General features: G+C 46.8%; 2 protein-coding genes across 3 annotated transcripts; both read left to right on the top strand.

Annotated features, from left to right (window-relative positions):
• Positions 1-316: 316 nt before the first annotated feature.
• Positions 317-6,912, top strand: asmt2 (acetylserotonin O-methyltransferase 2). 2 transcript variants are annotated; one of them, XM_070979196.1, is made up of 9 exons: positions 317-657; positions 762-852; positions 1,845-2,019; positions 2,589-2,718; positions 2,881-2,949; positions 3,035-3,153; positions 3,748-3,885; positions 4,073-4,195; positions 4,654-6,912. In XM_070979196.1, exons 2-9 carry the CDS (start codon positions 772-774, stop codon positions 4,863-4,865), a joined length of 1,047 nt encoding a protein of 348 aa, XP_070835297.1. In that variant the 5' UTR covers positions 317-657; positions 762-771; the 3' UTR covers positions 4,866-6,912. The 2 variants fall into 2 exon arrangements, with proteins under 2 accessions (XP_070835297.1, XP_070835298.1); XM_070979197.1 differs by having other exon boundaries at positions 320-657; positions 765-852.
• Positions 6,913-7,894: 982 nt separating this feature from the next.
• Positions 7,895-17,375, top strand: jade1 (jade family PHD finger 1). Its single transcript, XM_070979655.1, has 11 exons — positions 7,895-8,001; positions 9,753-9,834; positions 10,506-10,573; positions 11,416-11,573; positions 12,092-12,276; positions 13,052-13,263; positions 14,236-14,403; positions 14,650-14,766; positions 15,014-15,598; positions 15,802-15,919; positions 16,234-17,375. The coding sequence occupies exons 2-11, from the start codon at positions 9,786-9,788 to the stop codon at positions 17,310-17,312; spliced, it is 2,739 nt and encodes a 912-aa protein (XP_070835756.1). The 5' UTR covers positions 7,895-8,001; positions 9,753-9,785; the 3' UTR covers positions 17,313-17,375.
• Positions 17,376-19,337: the final 1,962 nt, after the last annotated feature.

Raw genomic sequence — 19,337 nt, 5'->3', positions numbered from 1 at the left:
TCAGAGTGCAGTGGAGCATCACAGTGTGGTATTAGTACTTCCCTGAAGTACAGGATCTGAGTACTTCCTCCACTGCTGCTTATCAAATTAATGCAGTGAAGTAAAAAGTAAAAGATTTCCTTTGAAAAAGAGTAAATGCATAAACTGGAAGAACTCAAGTGAAGTACAGAAGTTGAGTAGAAGTACTCCGTTACTCACCGGCTCTGACTGAGCCTCAGTAATGTTCATTCATGTGGAGTTAAAAGTTTTGAGAGTCTCTAAAAATAAACCTGAGTGAAGTCAACAGCAGCTCAGCAGCGCCCCCGCTGCTGCTGCGGATGATCCCGGAACTGCAGCCTGACGCTGAGCCGCACGCGCGTGTGTGAGTGAGTGAGTGAGTGAGTGAGTGTGTGTTTCAGTGAAACTCGTCGCTGTTGCTGCTCATCGACCAGCTCAGACTCGGTCCTCTGATCCCTTATAGCGACGAGTTTCACCCGCCGATGCTTCGTCGACCATTTCACTCCGAGTTCACCCCGACAGCAGCTCCTCAACGCACCACCGACATCTTGGCTGTTTTGGCTGAAAAACTCCCTGAACACACACCCAAAAAAAAGGAAATCCTCAGTCTGTCCCCGCCGATCGGGTCATCTTTGGGAGCTTTCCAGGAAACAGCAGCAGGTGAGCGACCACCCTGCAGACGGTTTCGGTTTGTGCTAATTCACATTAAATCTGGAATAAAGTATTCGGGATTCCTGCAGAGACTGACGCTCCGTCTCCACCAGCAGGGCAGCAATGGCAGAGCATCTGTCCCAGAGCGAGCTGGACTACCCGTTTAAACTTCTGGAGTATTTCAACGGCTTCAGGGTGTCGAAGGTAACAGAGTTTATATTTCAGTCTGCAGGACTTCATCACAGTTTGACGCGCAGTCTTCATCGCTGCTGCAGGGCTGCGACCAGCCTCCATCTCCTCAGCTCACCCATTAGTTTTGTTCCCAAAGCGGAAGCTGGCGTTTCCACATTGCCTCTGCAAGCCTAGTGAGATTTAATATCAATAATAATCTGAGAGAGAGGAAATGCAGCTCAGAGTGCTTCACAGCAAAGAATCACATTCATCCAGAGCTTCACGTAGAAAATAGATGGAGAGTAAAACCCTCTTAATGATAATAAAAACAAGATAAAAACAGAATACAGAGAATGCTTCATAAAATCACGGAATAATGGTCTTAAAGTGAAAAACAGGATACACAGAGAGCATAAAATTGTGTAAAATGCAGAATTTTAAGAGCAGTGCAGCAGCTCCAAAGGCCTGAATCAGCAAGAAAAGGAGTCATTTAGTGTCATATTGTGCAAAAATTCAGTTATAACCCGCAAATCTTTGCAATAAGGATTAATCAGAGAAACAAACATGTGATCAGAAGAGTTTCAGATCCATTTTCTTTAGTTTGACTCAATAATCTGATCAGTTGTTTCAGATCTGATCTGCTGATTATTCAGCATCTGTGAATCAAAGTCCTCAGATCGTTGTTTGTCTGCCTGTAACGATCAAAGTGATCAATCAGTTATCAATCCTTTCAGTGTGTTCTGGAGCTTTCAGTCATGTCACATGATCTTCATCAGCAGGCACAGTTTGCAGTCAGAGCCTAAGCTAAATGCTAACATCAGCATGCTAACATACTTACAGAGGTAACGTGCTAACATGCTAATGATTAGTGAGTAGATGTAAATCTAACCTGGTTGACAGTGTTAGATTAGCATGCTAACAGTCGCTCAGTAGCAAAACAGCTGTGCTGAGGCAGGTGAGGCTGATGGAGAGTCGTCAGTCTACCTGTGGAGAGGTGAGAAGAGGCACTTTCTTCATCCCTCCAGGTGATTTTTTCGGCCTGTGAGCTGGGAGTGTTTGACCTCCTGCTGAAGTCCCAGGAGCCGCTCAGCGCCCAGCATGTAGCCCGGGAGCTGGGCACCAGCGTGGACGGGATGGAGAGGCTGCTGGACGCGCTGGTGGGCATCGAGATCCTGGAGGTGGAGACCACAAACGGGACAGGTGAGGAGGAGGAGGAGGAGCAGGCGATGAGCAGACGTACCAGTACACCACATGTGGCCTGCATGACTTCACTGTGTGCAGCTGGAGGTGAAACAGAAGACGTTTCGCTCATCAAAACAACAAAGAATGAGCAGGAAATGCTGAAAAACACCATCAGAGTCAGAAAACATTCAGTTTACAGTCAGCACTGAAGCACTCAGTCCCTCATCACATGCTCAGATTCATTTCATGCTTTATGCTGTCTGCTTTAATGTGTTTGCTTTTTGATCTTATGGTTGCTTGTTTGCTTATTCTTGTCCATTAAATGTCTTTTGTATTTGCTTACCAGGTGTATTGAGGTGAGATTCCTCCTTTAACCTTTCGGGGTTTTCTCAATCTCACCTGCACATTTAGCTTCTTCGCTTTATAAAATAATAATTTATGACAAAGTGAGGCGTTAAATATCAGAAGCTTTAATGAGAATGTTGAAAAACAGACATGATGAATTGATTTCGAGCTGAACGTGATGTCGGGATCTGGTGTCACTCTGGTTTGAAGCTGAGCAGTGTGAACGCCGTCTGTTCAAACAGCTTTGTACAGCAGCACCGACGTGGCAAATCTTTACCTGGCCAAAGGCAGCGCCAAGTCTCTCCACGACATGATCGTCTACCAATCACAGACCATCTACCCGCTGTGGAACAACATGGGGGACGCCGTCAGGTCAGTGCGTTCAGACGGGAGAAGGTCAGGCGACTGAGCCGAGGAGAGAGCGGACATTTTGATTTTAACGAGGCTCGTTAACCTTTCAGTCGCAGGCTTAACGCTGCATTTCTGTTCCTCTTCGAGTTTCTCATCTGCTCTTTGTGATTCTTCACCACGCAGGGAGGGAAAGAACCAGAATGAGAAGACCTTCGGCCTTCCGCCAGAGGAAATCTTCCAAGCTATTTACAGGTGGGCGCTGCCTCAGACTCTTGTCGTGTGACTTCGCGGCTCTGTTTGTGTTTTACGATTCTGTGCTTGATCGTATTCCACCCAGATCGGAGGAGGAGATGCTGAAGTTCATGGGTCTGATGAACTCCTCGTGGGTTCTCGACGGACACGACATCGTGACAGCGTTCAACCTCTCCTGCTTTCAGAACATAGTGGACCTCGGAGGTAAGAGGTTAAAGGTGCAGTGTGTCAGATATGGCCACCTGTCGAGGGCTCCTCCAACAGATAGGGGGCAGCATATCACCAGAGTAACCGCTAACTGCTGTCATCTAGTTAGCTCAGCGGCCCTGTTAGCTGACTGGAGTCTGGCTGGACTGGGAGCTCGGAGTACTGGGGGGTTGTTGGTGTTTACACCAGGGATCAGGACTGAACTCTCAGTTTGGTAGATGAAAAAACTTGAATTCAGAAGGGGTGAAACAAACTGGCAGCTCACACGCGCCTCCAGCTGAAACTGCAGTGGGCTGTGCTACCAGGCTGTCGCCTCCTCTGGTAGGAAGTGGTACTACAGACAAAGTGGGCTGCAGCTAGCTGGTTAGCATGCTAACTTCAGTAGATATCTCAATTTGACCACGTGGAAATAATAAAATGGTAAAAACATAGAAAATAAATCATCTTGGTCAGAATGATTTTGTCTAAATGAAGGTGAAATGGGATAAGTAGATCAAAAGAAAACAGAATGTCAGCTGTTAAATTTATTATCAGTTATTTCACACCAAACTCTTTGTTGACTTCCTGTTGTTCTGTCTGAATATTTCCCAGGATGCACGGGTGCTCTGGCCCGTGAGATGGCGAAGGCGTATCCGTCCTCCTCCGTCGCCGTGTTTGACCTCCCGCAGGTCGTAGAGACGGCTCAGAAACATTTCTGTCAGGAGAACGACGTGATTACGTTTCAAACCGGTGAGCTTCACCCGCCTCGTCCAACAATGTTTGTTCATTGAGTGTAATCCCGTTTATATTTAAGTTGGAATATTTAGAAGCTCTGTAGAAAAGTCATGATGTCAGCAGATGATCAGAAGATAATCACACTTCATGTTAAGGTGCACTTGTTCTTTCTTGGTCACATCCTTTCTGCTTCTGTGTGCAGGAGATTTCTTCAGCGGTGAAGTTCCTCCTGCTGACCTGTACGTCCTGGCCAGAATCATCCACGACTGGCCTGAAGAGAAGTGCCTGACGCTGCTGAAGAAGATCTATGAGGCCTGCAAACCAGGTGAGCTTCTGGTTTGTGGGATTTCAAGCTCGTTTAAGGTGCTGTTTTTATTTTTTATTTTTGAGGCTGTTCTCATCGTGTCAAGTTAAAGGGAGTCAGCAGCAGCTCGAACTCAGGTTCCCTAAGAAGACGAAGAGTAACTGCAGTGACACCTTCTGTTCAAAGTCGATGGATCCTGTTTGGTTCATGATCGTGTGTTTAATGTATGAAGCCTCAGTTTGAGCCTCTCTTTCAGTCTGAAGGTTTATATTTAAAACGTTTGCAGCGATGAACAGCAGCTGTCTTCCTCACACACAGACATGCAGGCGATTCTGAGACATATCGCAGGTTATTAAAGTCAACTTAAAGACATGTTCTTCAAATCCTCAGTAGCACACCCTCCTGTAGCAGCCTTCCTAAATGCTGACTCACTTCATCACAGCACTCAGTATCTTTGTTTGTGTCCGTCCTCCGGGCAGGCGGCGGCGTCCTCCTGGTGGAGACCATGCTGTTCGAGAACAGACGAGGACCCGTCATGGCTCAGCTCTTCTCCCTCAACATGCTGGTGCAGGCGGAGGGCCGGGAGCGCCCGCCGTCAGAGTACACCCACATCCTCAACAAGTCCGGCTTCTGCAACGTTCAGGTGTGCCGGACCGGCAAGACCTACGACGCCATCCTGGCCATCAGATGAGCTGAGACCGAGGCCGGGAAAGGAATCCCTCGAGTCTGGGAAAGAGAAGGAAGTTGAACTTTTCAAGGCCTTGAAAAGGTTTGGAAGTGGACGTAAACACATAAGGTCGCCCGTCCCAGTGCACCCGTATCTCCAGTTTATGTTGTGGTCAACCCCAGTGAGATTTTGTTTTTCAAGAATCGTACAAATACAAATCGTCTGTGGACTGAAGTCGCTGCTGGATGAGATGTGTGATCAGTTCTTGTCTCTTTAAGTAACGCTGAAAACAAATTTCTGCATCTTTGTGAAGAATCAGATCAAAATGTTGGATTAGACTCACCGACAATCAAATCAGAGTTTGACAATTTGGGAAATCGATTGTTTGCTTTCTTGCTGAAACTTAATTGAAAAGATTGTCATCACTCTCATGTCTGTACACTAAATATGAAGCTACAGCCAGCAGCGAGCTATCTTAGTGTATCTTAGCTTAGTTTAGCTTAGCAAAAAGGCGGGAAACTGCTAGCCTGACTCTGACCAAAAATAACAAAACTCATGAATTAGCTCGTTATGTCTCATTTGTTTTATCTGCACAAAAAAGTGTGAAAAGAACAAATTGCGGTGATGTGGCTATTTCAAGTCTTTATGCTAAGCTAAGCTAAGCGGCTGAGAGTTTTACTTTACATTTAATAGACGGACATGAGAGTCGGCTTAATCTTGTCGTCTAATTCTCTACAAGAAAATGAATAACGAACGTTTCCCAAAAGGTGGAACTATTCCTTTAAGAGTTTCCAATAGAGCAGCAGTTATATATTTATATATTTCATCAGTTTATAAAGCTCTGATATTTTACATATTGATAGTTTTAACAGTGTTAAAAGATGAGGAAGAAACAACAAAAGGACTGAAATCTACAGTCATATCTTCTTTATATTATTAATCAGTATCACTAAATAGAGCCGTTTTAGCAGATTTTAGTTTTGTTATTGGTCACAGTATTTCTGGAGCCTCGTTGAGGTGTATTCTAAATATTAGAATCCAATAAATGACAGACTTGGAACAGCTTTTTAATCAATATTCAGCCCAAATTTTGGACCAGTAGTGCATGAAGATGGTCTGTAACTCATTTTGAAAAACTATTTTTACAAGAAATTTTATATTAATTATCCTGGATTTGTTGTTATTGATTTCAGTTTATTTTCACCTGTTTTATAATATTTAAACTACCAACAATTTCTAATATTTTCTTAGAGACACGGAAACAAACCAAAAACAGTCATGTAAACATAGAAACTGCATCCTTTCCATTTAATCAACTGAGTATTTTTAAATCTTTTTAAGTCAATAATATCAAAAATAACTGCGTCATCCAAAACCAAACACATTAGAACACAAGTCACGGATGTAGCTCTGCATAATCTGTGTAACTGTACATTAATGGTGAAACACACAAGAAAAAAGGGTGAAATGACTTTTACAGGAGAAACAAACCATGTTCATGGTTCTGAAGACGTGTCCGTCCTAAATCTGTCTTCGATATATTCAAGTCTTTAACACCCAGAGAAGCTTTTTCAGTGTCAGCGTGTTCACTTATTTTCGTTCACAGAAGAAGAAATCAACCCAAAAGCCTGACGTGCAGCGAAGAAGCAAAGAGTGTGTGTGTGTGTGTGTGTTGTGATGTGTTCGTGTGACTGTGTTCACCGTGGTGAGTTCAGGTTCCCTCTCAGACTGCATGTAGATCAGACCCTGCAGGACAAACTTAGCGTTTACCTCCATCACTGCTCAGCTGGTGTTAGAAAGTTCTCATTTTCCCATTTCTGGTCTAAGTTACTGTGTTAAACTCTTCTTATAGACGTTTGTTGTATTTCCAGAACATCTCGTGTCCGTAACAGAAAGCGGTTCACATCATCTCATAAGGACTGAAAATGTCACATGTCGGTAACAGGATGAGGCTTTCTTGTTTAAGCTGATGTGTATGTTATTTTCTGTTGCATGTGCGTCATAGATGAGGTGTGAATGTGAAATATGCAGATGTTTGTCAGAAACATAAAAACGGTCCTTTTTAAACCAACATGAGCTTCTTCTAATCATTTTATGTGTTGGCGGCATGCGTCCTTCACATTACAGTGATTTACAGTCTTAACCCTCCTCATACACTGACTCTGAACTTAACCTGTGCAGGTGTGTTTCATGCTGACAGTTTAAAAAAGTAAATATATCCAACTTAAGTGTACAAAGTACATTTCCATTATGGCATTATGCTATGTGAGGTATTTGTCTGCATGAATCAGAATAAAAGAAAATGTAATGCTTTGTTTTCACGTATCACTGTTTCATATGTAATGATTGGCCAGTATCACCATGCAGTCGTGTCATGGTGAGTCCTGGCTGAGTTTTCTTACCAAAAGGAGAAAAGTGAATGTTGAGGTGTAAAAATAAAATAAAATATCTGGATTTTCCTCTGCATCAATTAACCCTTTGCAGGTGCTTTTCATCACGTAGTAATGAGTGATCAGGACACTGAAGTCAATAATGGAATAAGTATTCCTTTGTTTTATTTATTTGTTACATAAAATAACACTGACAGTGAATTTGGAAAACATTAACATTATAAATAAAGCTGCGTGTCTTGAAGCTGGAGCAGAATTTAATGGGCTGTAAGACTAACAGTGAGTCACTTCTGTCGTTTATCTTTTCTTAACTAAACTGGATTTCCTCTTTCAGTCTCCAGTTTCAGTGTTCGTGCTGTTCTGTCCCTTTAACACGTAAAACGGCTGGACTTGCCAAAAAAGGAGTGACTGCCAGCCAATGGGAAAGCCGCGTCACTCACTCAGGAAGTTATTTATTCACATTATGTTTGTTGACAATCAAACCGGCAGCCGGTCAACGTGGATCTGTAACACCGGAGACACACTGATGAGTTTCCTCCCGCATCACTCCTCGGATTTCCTGGACTCGTGGTACCGGGACCGGCTCCGGCTTTCTGCTGCCCTCCAGCGGCCCGCAGGCGGAGCTACAGTCCGGGCTGGGTAACCTCCTCCCCGGCCGCCGCCGCCGCTCTGTGTTTGTGTATGTGGAATGCGGGTCAAGCGGAACTCTCGGCTAAAACTGCGCTTCACATCAAACTCTAACACCGGCTTGCATCGGCCTGACGTGCTCTGTATGTACTGTCCAATTTACTTTCAACTCTACACGTATTTAATTCATGCGCATATGTGCCAGAATGTTCTTAACGGGCTATTTGAACGAGTTTAGATTTCTGGTGTGGTCGCACTAGCAGTCCGCTAGGAAAACGCGACATCGTCATTTAAAATGGCGCCAAAGATTAACCTCAGCCAGTGGATCGCTGGTAAATCTACCACACTGCCCTGCTGGTTAGCCGCACTGGTAGCGCAACAACAGTCTCAGCTTTATTAACAGTTTTCATGCTAGTGCTCACGTTGGTTTCAGGTAGTTTGTTTGGATCAATTATTGACCCCTAACCTTTGACAGATAGCTGGCTGAACACAGGGTTTAACAAGGGGACACCGTAGGAGCCAACGTTATGTTAGCACCGTTGGCTAATGCTAGAAGCCGACAACGGTTATATAGGTGTAGCCTCCAGCTAACGAGCTAGCCGATGTTGCTAACCAGTAACATAAGCTAACTTAAACATGCAGGCTGACGTTACTACGTCTGTAGAAAAACATGCATATATATATCGCAAACCAGTGAGATACGAACCGGTTTCTGCTCGGCCGTTTTTGCAGACTGCCTTGTTTTAAGCAAATTGATGTAGCGGAACATTTTGAAAATACTCATCCTTATCATAAACATTTCCACTGAGGCGCCGGGTGTGGGTGGGCCCGCATGTTGCGTAATGGTATTGGGAGATTAGCCATCTGGCTAACGTTACCCTATTTGCAGTAAAAAACGCAATATGGGCTGCTTTAAAGCAAAATGTGATCACATCGTAGAAACACAATATTGCCTTACACGTGCTGCCATGTTGCCGGGATAACACTAAATACTGGGTGTTGTAGTCTGATAGCTAAAGTTAGCCGCTAGTTAGTTAGCCGGTACTTTCTGGTGGAAGAAGGGGCGTTACACAAACCGTGGCTAGCCTGCTGTTAGCATAGCCTAGCCGGCTAAGTTAGGCTTAGCACCTCTAGCACGCTGGCAGCAACATCAAGATATTTCCACCTGTAGGGAGTTTAGAGTCCTTTGCTGGTGTTTTTGCACGCCGCAGTTTGAACTCTTAGCACCGCAGGGCGTTGTTTCCTGTCTGTTGCATGTGGTTTACTTCTTGTTGTCATCGCTGAGCTGTGAATGTGGAGTGTACACATCCAGGGTTGGTGTGCTGTCAGATCAGCGTGGAAATACCCTACCCAGTGTGCCACTGTTAGGCTCTGTTATCTACCTGTTTATGTCCGCGAAGTGATATTCCAGAGGAGCGATCCGTTTGCTTGCTTAATGATTGAATTCAAATGCACCTCCAGGAGATTGGCAGGAGGCTGCAGGGATGCTATCCTGGTTATTTGGCTGGAATGAAAACATTATTTCCAGCTCTGAATCCCAAAACAGGTTAACTGTTTTCAGTAGCGGTGTGAGTGCATTATTTAATGAGCTTCAACACGTCCTTAATGCCTGCGTGCACATAAGTGTGCTTTTATTTATGGTGGAAACTGGCTGCATGTTTAACGTTGTCATGGCTTCATGTTCTTGTCGTCTTAAGTTGGTGCTGTGTAACTTGCTTATCAAGTTTTCCGGTGATTAATCAGACTCAACCTTAAGTCCTAATATGTTAACATCAAGTCTGTCAGTGTTTGAGTTGGACTTCATGTTATTCCTCAACACTTTTCTTTATCGCAGCTGTACATCTTGTCGTCTGTCCTCTCTGTAACTGATCCTGGTTTCTTCCGGTATGTGAAGTGTCTCTACGCCGGAGCCCCGCAGACGACAACGATGAAGAGAAGCAGGCACCCGAGCAGCAGTGACGACTCCGACAATGGAAGTAAGCAAACTATTGTCTCTTCTGACTCATTTGCACCACAGTCAAATATAGACTTGAATGAGGTCAGGACGGTTCTGCCACCTTCCTCAGTTTAACAAGTGAAAGTGCAACGCAGCACTTAAAGGTCAGAAGTCCAGAGAAACGCTGACTTTTATCTGAACACAACATTGTTTGTCAGCTGGGTGGTGTTTTACCACGCCGTATGAAATGTGGGGTAAGTTGTTAATTGCTGAAAAACAAATAAATGTGAGGTCACTTCCACTGTTTGGATTTACTCAGTGTCCGGTCTATCTGAGGTGCCATCTGGTGTTGAAACAAACCCTGAACTTTTACTGTAAATTGCTTTTAGCTGAGGTCTGATTCAGGGTTTTTGTTGGTGAGCACTTGATGCATTAATGAAAGGAAGTCCTCGTGTGAGCAGCTGTGGCCTCACACAGGTGACCAGATGCCTGCTGCTGCTGCAGTCTGTGTCCTTACTGTAAGCCCAGAGTCAAGTTAGTGAGCCGTAAAGGAATGAAATTGAAACAGAAAACGCCCGTTTCACCATTTTCACTATTCAAATGAGTGTGCGTCAGTTTCCCCCGTGGGGAAAATCCATGATAGTTAGACATCAGAGCGGCGACAGCAGAAACAGCTGCGATGTTTGACGTTCTGTGATGTTTCCCCTGCAGGTAATTCTACCTGCTGGTCCCAGCATTCATCACAGCCCAGGAGGGGGACCGGGCAGAAGCCCTCCGAGGTACGTCCGCCTGGACTCATGATGACATCATGGTTTTAGGAGGATTACGAGCTGATGGTCGTAGTTTATGAACTGTTGACTGATGTCATGTCTGTTCAACCTTTTGTTTATTTTTCAATCTTTGGGGGGGGAAAACCCTGAAATGTGATTATTTTTTATCAAAACTGAAGAGTTTTATAAACAGTCTTAATGATTTTTGGGATAATTTGTACATTCAGTCCTGAAATGCTCCTCACTGTACAGTAAACAAACCTGCGGTTATCTCATGTGCAGTCTGTGGCCGCTACAGGCCACCGTACACGCCCTCTGACCGAGAACCAATCAGATCATAACAAAACAATGACTCTGGCCTGAGCCTGGTCCTGATTGGCTGGTTCCTGTTTGGCAGTCTGTACGCAAATGGCAGTTTTTTTTTAACCTGAGCAAACACTGATATGTAATATCAGTACAGGAAAAACAAATATCAAAAAATGTTAGGATTAATTTCATTTTAAAGATGGTTATTATGCATATTTAGATTTTTGGAGCTTACATGAGTTACATGTTTAGGATTATCAGCAGTATTCCAGATGAAATCATTAACACTGATATTGCAGCACTGTGATTACTGAAGAGAATATTTGTCTCATACATTTCTAATGTTTCTCACTGCGTTTTCTGAGGCCTCATTATGAATATTTGTGCAGAAGATTCAGAGACCTGATTGTTGCTAACTCCCTCTGAACTGTCAAACATAAACCAGCCTTTTCCCAGAGACGCCCTGCCTGCAGGCAGAGCGGCGGCGCTGTAGTAAATCAGCTTTGCAGTAAAGTGTGACTGTTGTTTTCATGCGACCGCTGCAGGTTTTCCGGACGGACCTGATCACCGCCATGAAGGTGCACGACTCGTACCAGCTCAACCCTGAGGACTACTACGTCCTCGCTGACCCGTGGAGGCAGGAGTGGGAGAAGGGCGTCCAGGTTCCCGTCAGCCCGCAGTCCATCCCGCAGCCCGTCACCAGGTAGGCGAAAGAAGAACCGCCGTGGGCAAGAAAGTCCCGTGTGATGAGCGATGTCTGACAGCTGAGTGCGGCAGGCAGCTGATTTAAAAGCCTGCGTCTCACAGAGACATTGTTTGGCTTCAGTATAGTTTGTGTCCCAGCAAGGACAAAGTCAGAGACAGGTTGAATAAGAAAACCTGCAGAGACACAAATCATTGAAGCGTATGTCTGAAAAGTTGCCTGCTGCTGGCGGCCCTCAGATTTGTCCTCCAAAGGAAGGTTTTAACTGGCGTTTGGCTCCTTTCAGGTGGCGTCTTTTGCAAGATATCAAGTCCTTAAAATCCTTAAGATGCTCAGTTATTCATGACTTGAACAGGAGCTTCTGCTGTGAGGAAAGCATAACCTTTATTTTACCAGGCAGGACATTAAGAGCAGTTTCCCATTTACACTGAGGGAGGGGGGACGGAGGGGACAGACAACGCTCGGTCCCAGACTGTAAACGCAGGACAGTTAACTGAACTCCGGTCTGTGCTGCGCAGAGTGCTGGCAGAGAAAGGAAAGGAGGTGATGTTCGTCAGGCCCAAGAAGCTGATCCGGACGTCGGGCGCCGAGGCGCTGGGCTACGTGGACATCCGGACGCTGGCGGACGGGATGTGCCGCTACGACCTGAACGAGGAGGACGTGGCCTGGCTGCAGATCGCCAACGAGGAATTTGCAGAGATGGGTGAGTGGGAGAGGAGAGTTAACCGAAAAGTGTGTGAATGATTGATTGTGTGTGTGTGATTGACTTTCAGCCAGAGCGAAGCTGCTGACGTGGACTGATTTGGTGTTTGATGTCGGTGTGAGCAGCATGTTTCTGTCTCAGAGCGTGAACCGAAGGCCTTAAAGGCATCGCTCAGGTTGTTTTTATAAAGTCTGAATTTTAGCGTCATGCAAACTCACTTGAAGACGCTTCGATTGAACGTTTCCTTTCACACTGATGTGTTTTTCTCAGCTCTTTCTGTCAAAGGTTAAAGTATCAGATTCACTTTCAGTGTCATCCCTGAATGTGAAAACAAAGCCACACTAACGTCTTTTCCTCAGAGGAGCCGACAGCATGATTCATGAGTTTAGAGTCTCATCTTTTCCTAAACACCCTCTCAGCTTCACCTCCTCCTCCTTCACCTCCTCCACCTCCTCCTCCTTCACCTCCTCCACCTCCTCCTCATCATCTCTGTGTATCAGACTGACCTGATTTATTTTAGGCTGCTCTCGTTGCTTTGACTGGTCAGATGACTCAGAGGAAACTTAGAAGTTGAATCAGTATTTAAGCGTATTGTCACTGTAATGTCGGCCGTTTAGACAGAGAAAAATCTAAATTTTAAAACTTGATCCTCATGATATTTGAGTTACATTCATTTTTTAAAAGCGGAGTGCTGTATAAAGTGCTTTGAATGAACAGTGACAAACAAAGCAAAGACAAACTTCAGTCAGGAAACGTTCGCTTTCCATTTCTACAGCCGTGTCGCCGCTGGACGAGATCGCCATGGAGCGGGCGATGGAGGAGTTCGAGCGCTGCTGCCACGAGAACATGACGCACGCCATGGAGACAGAGGAGGGGCTGGGCATCGAGTACGACGAGGACGTGGTGTGCGACGTCTGCCAGTCGCCCGACGGGGAGGACAACAACGAGATGGTGTTCTGCGACAAGTGCAACATCTGCGTTCACCAGGTCAGAGGTCAACGCTCGCAGGCTGCGCTCGCTCACAGCTCTTCACTGTGAAGTATTCAAAGTCTGTTTTTAGTGGTTTACTACATGAGTTCAGGCCACTTTGACTGCCTCCAGTGAAAACACTGTAGACAGAGATGATTGAAAACCAGCCTTCAGGCAGCTGCTGCTCAGGATAACTTCAGACACAAGACCATCGACTTCATCAGACACACAGACATGAAGTGGGAATTAGTGAAATCAATAAATCCAACGTGCACTCTCGTGGTTCCCTCTGATCCGTCTGTATTATGGTGTGGTGTTAAGTGTTGGACCGCTTCGGTGTGAGCGACGTCAGGTGTGACTGCTCAGGTGAAAGTCTGCCCGCTGCAGGTAGCTGGTTAGCTTAGCTTTCAGACTGGCTGTGACACATTAGCTCATAGCTGCGCTCAGAGGCTGATGTGAGTGACTGAGTGATGTGTTGAAGCTGCTGTATCCCTCAGCTGTGTTGTTATGGTAACACATCAGTCACATCTTGCAGAAGCACCACAGGTTCAAATCCCGTGTGGGTAACGTGTAATGCCTTGCTGGCTAATGTCGATCAGCGCATCGAATTTAATGGCAGCAACAGGTAACAGGTGATAGTGTCAGGATTGGGTATGAAAGGCGTCCTGGAAAGGCTCAGTCGTTCACCAGTGAGGATGGAGAGAGTTCACCACTTTGTGAACACATGACTGAAATGATGTTTTTAACCAAACTGTCAGGACTTCATAGCACAGAAAGACTTCATTTGGCCTCGTGTGAAGATGGTTTCACTGCGGCGAAAAGCAAAATGAAAAAGACGCTTCTTATATTTCAGATCAGCTGTTGCTGTGGTTTCGTCTGACACACGCGCACATGCACACACACGCACACGCACACACACACACACACACGCTGTCTCCATTTGTTGCTGCTGTATTGATTTCCGCTTGCTGCCTCTGCGTCTGTCTCCAGGCGTGTTACGGCATCCAGAAGGTCCCGAAGGGCAGCTGGCTGTGCCGAATCTGTGCCCTCGGCATTCTGCCAAAGTGCCAGTTATGTCCCAAGAAGGGCGGGGCCATGAAGCCCACCCGGAGTGGAACCAAGTGGGTCCACGTCAGCTGTGCCTTGTGGATTCCAGAGGTGACGATGAAACCTTTCTGTCTCTTGTTGTTTTTGTACGTGTGTGTGTGTTTATGCAGTTTAAACACTACAGTTTTTAATCTCTGGACTGATGTCACTGACACTGAGCTTATTTAAGACATTCTCAACGTGGTAAACATGCAAAAACAACATGTTGGTCAAACAGGAAGCTGTGTGTGTGTATTTGAATGTGGACACTAACTGGACGTTTGTGAACATGTGACTTGTTGCGTGTTGGACGTGCAGGTGAGCATCGGGAATCCAGAGAAGATGGAGCCGATCACCAACGTGTCCCAGATTCCCAGCAACAGATGGGCTCTGATCTGCTGCATGTGCAAAGAGAAGACAGGAGCGTGCATACAGGTAAGCCGCCGCTCGCATTCCATCGTCCAATGAGACGCGAGAAGCAAAGCGTGACCCAGTGTGTTCAAACACCTCAGACGCTGCAGAGCATTACTTCTGCTCTTCACACCCAAACGAACGAGAGAAATTAAACTTCGGTGATGTCACAGGCAGCACAAACTGAGACGTTTAAAGTTTGTTCAGTTTAACTTTAACAGTGCTTTAGTCTGCGTGTCAGAGTCTCACGGTGTTGTGTTCGCTGCCGCAGTGCTCAGCGAAAAACTGCCGGACTGCCTTCCACGTGACGTGCGGCCTCCACGCCAGCCTGGAGATGAACACCATCCTCACCGAGGACGACGAGGTCAAGTTCAAGTCCTACTGCCCCAAACACTCGGGGCTCGAGGGCGCCGAGTGCCGGGACCGAGACTCGGGAGGCGAGGAGGAGAAGGAGAGCGCCAGAGACAAGAAGGGCAAGAGGAGAGGCAGGGTGAGAGGGGAGGAGGACGCTGTCCCCTGCTCCTCCTCGGCGCCTCAGCTCCTCAGCAGCGACCTGGAGGAGCTCAGCAGCCGCCAGCAGGAGAAGAGAGTCAACTTCCGCAAGCTGAAGCTGGAGGCCATGGAGGAGGACTTCTACCGGTTCGTGGAGGTGGAGGAGGTGGCCGGGCGCCTGAAGCTGCCGCCGGAGGTGGTGGACTTCCTCTACCAGTACTGGAAACTGAAACGCAAAGCCAACTTCAACCAGCCGCTCCTCACGCCCAAGAAGGACGAGGAGGAGAGCCTGGCGCGCCGCGAGCAGGAGGTGCTGCTGCGACGCCTGCAGCTCTTCACGCACCTCCGGCAGGACCTGGAGAGGGTGAGTGTCTGCTCACAGGAGCACGAACGAGTCGAGACAGGAAGCAGGCGCGTTAAAACCCACGAAGAAGACTCTAGCATAAGCATGTAGCTGCACATGAAATATATGATAAATGTGAAAGTATACACTGTGTATTAGAGTAGAATGTGTGATAGAACGTGGATCTAAAGTGCGAGACGTTCAAAGACACTTGTCCTCCGCAGGTTCGTAACCTGACCTACATGGTGACTCGGCGGGAGAAGATGAAGCGCTCGCTGTGGAGAGTCCAGGAGCAGATCTTCCAGCAGCAGGTCCGACTGCTGGACCACGAGCTGCTCACAGGTGAGTCGACAACATTCAGGTCGTGTTTGATCTAGAAATCCACGTTGATTGTGGTGTTTGACTGAAGCCTGCGTGTAGAATCAGGTCTGCATCCACAGACAGGTTTTACAGAACAAGAAGAAGAAAAGCAAGAGACAAAAGACACGAGTCCAGTGAGCATGTTTCCTGTTTCTAACTGGTTTCAGAAGCTTGAAGCTCACCTCTAAAAAATGTCATCATATAGTTTTAATAACCAGGTGAAATCATGGTGGAAATGACTCCTCCGTCGGTCACACTGCTGTCCTAACGCCGTCCTGTCCTCTTGTCTGTTGCAGGCGACCCTTCAGCGAAGGACTTGGAGAAGCTCTTCTCTCTGGGCTGGTTGTCGTCTCAGGGCTCCCAATCTCGCTCCTCCTGGAGCCAGTCTGGACTGAAAACCAAACGAGGCTCTTTGAAGCAGGAAAAAAGGAAAAGCAGCGAGAGGAAAGGCCTCCCCGACTCCCCGCACACCCACAGGAAGGACAGTCTGAGCAAGCCACTGGAAACGAAGGACGGCAAAGGCCCCCGAGGCAAAGAGTCGTCAGCCGCCGAGGCCGCGAGCGACGCCGCGGTCCACGAGATCAGCCAGGAGGCTCCGGCCCCAAAGCCTCCGAGGCCAGAACTCGTTCAGGAAACCGTCACCGTCAGGCTGCACAAACCCGAGAGCAGGAAAGGCCCGAGGAGGGAGGCCCCGGGGCCCGAGCACGAGGCGCTGGCCAGACGGAAACGAGACAGCGACCAGGAGCAAGAGGAGAAGAGGAGGAAGAGGGGGAGCGACGTGACGGAAAGCTTCCCCGGCCAGGTGAAGAGCAGGTTCAGCTCCAAACACCTGGAGAGAACCGTGTCCGTCCGGCTGGTCGACATCAGGAACTCTGACAACGACGACTACTTCACGGACGAGCGCATGACCAAAAGAATCCCCGCCTCTCTGGACGTGACCAACACTAAGCTGAACAGAGCCGCCGCGGCCTCAGACGCCGCCGCCAAGGCCAACGGGTGCCTGAGGAAAACCCACGCCAACGGGTCGCACGCGCCCAGCAGACCCGTGAGCGGACACCTCAAAGGCTGGGGCAAGTTCAGGATCCCGAAGAGGAGCGAGAGGCCTCCGACGGCCACGATGAAGGAGGAGGAAGAGGAGGAGGAGTGCCGCAAGCCGCTGCTGAGGCCGCTGACCAACACGCCAGAGCCGTCGTACCCCAGGACCAGACTGCGCACGGGGACGGAGAATGACGGCTACGCCTCCGACTCCAAAGCGGCCGACGGCGAGATGGAGCCCTGCCTGAAACGCTGTCACTCCCACCAGCTGAGGGGCGACGCGTCTCTCAGCCGCCGCTACGGGTCCGACATCATCCGGCGAGGCGTGCTGGCTTCCTGATGGCGAGCACCTCTGGGTGAAAATAAGCTGCACTGTGTCAGTCGGAAAAGAACGACGTCGCTCTTTGTACCTTTATTTTTCTGGACGAATGGTGAAATGCCTAGATTAAAAACAGAGCTGATATTTATTTTTTATTTGTAACATATGTAAATCTGGGAAATATTTTACTTTGTACTTTATTTGGAGCTAGTTTTTATTCTCATTTTTTTCTCTCTTAAAGTAGAAAGATGTCAAGTTGCCACTTAAACGCTCGCTCAGATATTTACAAGCTAAAGCAGCGAGGGCGGAGTCGTGATCGGGACCACCGGCGTGCAGTGTGATCTGCGACGAAGAACGAACGGCGGCCTTTTTTAAGCTTCATGGGATGGAAACAGCGACGGCGGCGTGGAGACGTCTGGCCTCCGGTCAAAGTTTGGCTCTGAACAGTCGAGCGAGGAACAGATGACGTGAAGCTAAAGACGCAGTTCTTTCAGACTTTAATCAAATTTCTTTTTTTTCAATCTTTCTCCTCTGTGATTTGTCTTTCTCACATCTTCAGAGCAGCTCTGTGACCCTCAGACCTCAGCTTCACCTCCACCTCCACCTCCACCTCCACCTCCACCTCCACCTCCACCTCCACCTCCTGTTAGCTGAGAACACTTCTTTCTGTCTTCACAGCCAACGAGCTGATGGCTGCTGATCGCTGAGACACAGTTTGAGGAGTCAGAGTCTTTAGAAACTTTGAAAGTTTCCTTTTCCAGTGATGATTGTGAACAAACCAAAGTGACAAGCTGATGGAGGTCTGAGACTTTGGGAAAAGCTCAAATCTCTTGCTGAAAATAAAAAAGTCATCTTAAACTTCAGGCCGTCTGGAGGTCAGTCCACCGTCTGCTCGCTAACTGTTCAGTCAGAGATTTGATCGCAGGGGTCGAGACGCCTTCACGCCGCTGCGCAAACAGGAAGTCAAACTGCCCTTTTATCGCCACCTAAACTCCTGCTGTCATCGTGTCTTCAGTCTGCGATTGTTGAACGTTTTGTTCTGGGAGTCGTCGAACAGAAAAGGAATCCAGAAAGACGTTTTGCTCGTCGTCTAAGTGTAACTGAACTGCGATCGTATCGTATCCATCATGTGCCTAACTTTTATTTGAAGCGTTTGCACTACGAGAGGACGGCACAGGTGTGAGGTATGAGTAGAGTTATTTTTACACTGAATTATCAAATGGCGTTTTGTACCCTCGGCCGCTGCTGTACTACTGTTATGCAAAATGAAACTTGTTCTGTCTTTTGTCTCGAAGAGAATAAAAACTCTGCAGGACTGAAGTCTGTGTGTGACGGATGTTTACGAGCTGATGATTCAAACCAGCGAGAGGCTGATCGATTCTGAGCTGAAACCATCAGTCAGCTGTTTTCGTAATCGATTAATCACTGAAATGTGAGGATTTGCTGCTTTGAAATTCTAACGAGCATTTTCTAATGTTTTATAGACAAAATCTATGAATTGAGAAGATTAATCAACGAAAAGAACTTTGCATTTTAATGACTGAAGAATATAAACATGATTCTCTGCAAATTCCTTTTTTCATTTGAGACCAGAAGCCAAATTCTTAAATATTAACTGTCTGAACAGAAGAACTCCTAAAATACGAGTGAAAATCTGGAACATCAAAGAACAAACAGTCGGATTAGATCCATTTCAGAGCGTCGATCCTGGAAAAAGTGTTGATTTTAAACTTAACTAGTTTAAATGTGGACAGGTGGAGAATGTTGAGCTGCGAAGGTGCAACAGTTCTTTTTGTTATCTACTGATCGATCGATCAATCAAGCAGCTGTTCAGTAAATAAAATTTTAGAAAACATTGATTATCTGATGTTGTGTCAAACTAACAATCAGTGAACTTAACTGAAGCATCACGTAAGAAAACCAGCGTGTTTTACTATAGAAGAAATAAACAATAATGAAAATGGTCCTTGAAGCAGCTGCTCATTAACATGAATATTAGCAGCACAGAAGAAGAAACCTTTACTGTCACGCCACATAGGACATGCT

This window comes from Chaetodon trifascialis, chromosome 14, assembly GCF_039877785.1.
Source record: "Chaetodon trifascialis isolate fChaTrf1 chromosome 14, fChaTrf1.hap1, whole genome shotgun sequence".
Classification (NCBI taxonomy): Eukaryota; Metazoa; Chordata; class Actinopteri; order Chaetodontiformes; family Chaetodontidae; genus Chaetodon; species Chaetodon trifascialis.
The sequence above is the reverse complement of the archived record's forward strand: the minus strand, read 5'-3'. Positions and strand labels throughout refer to the sequence as shown.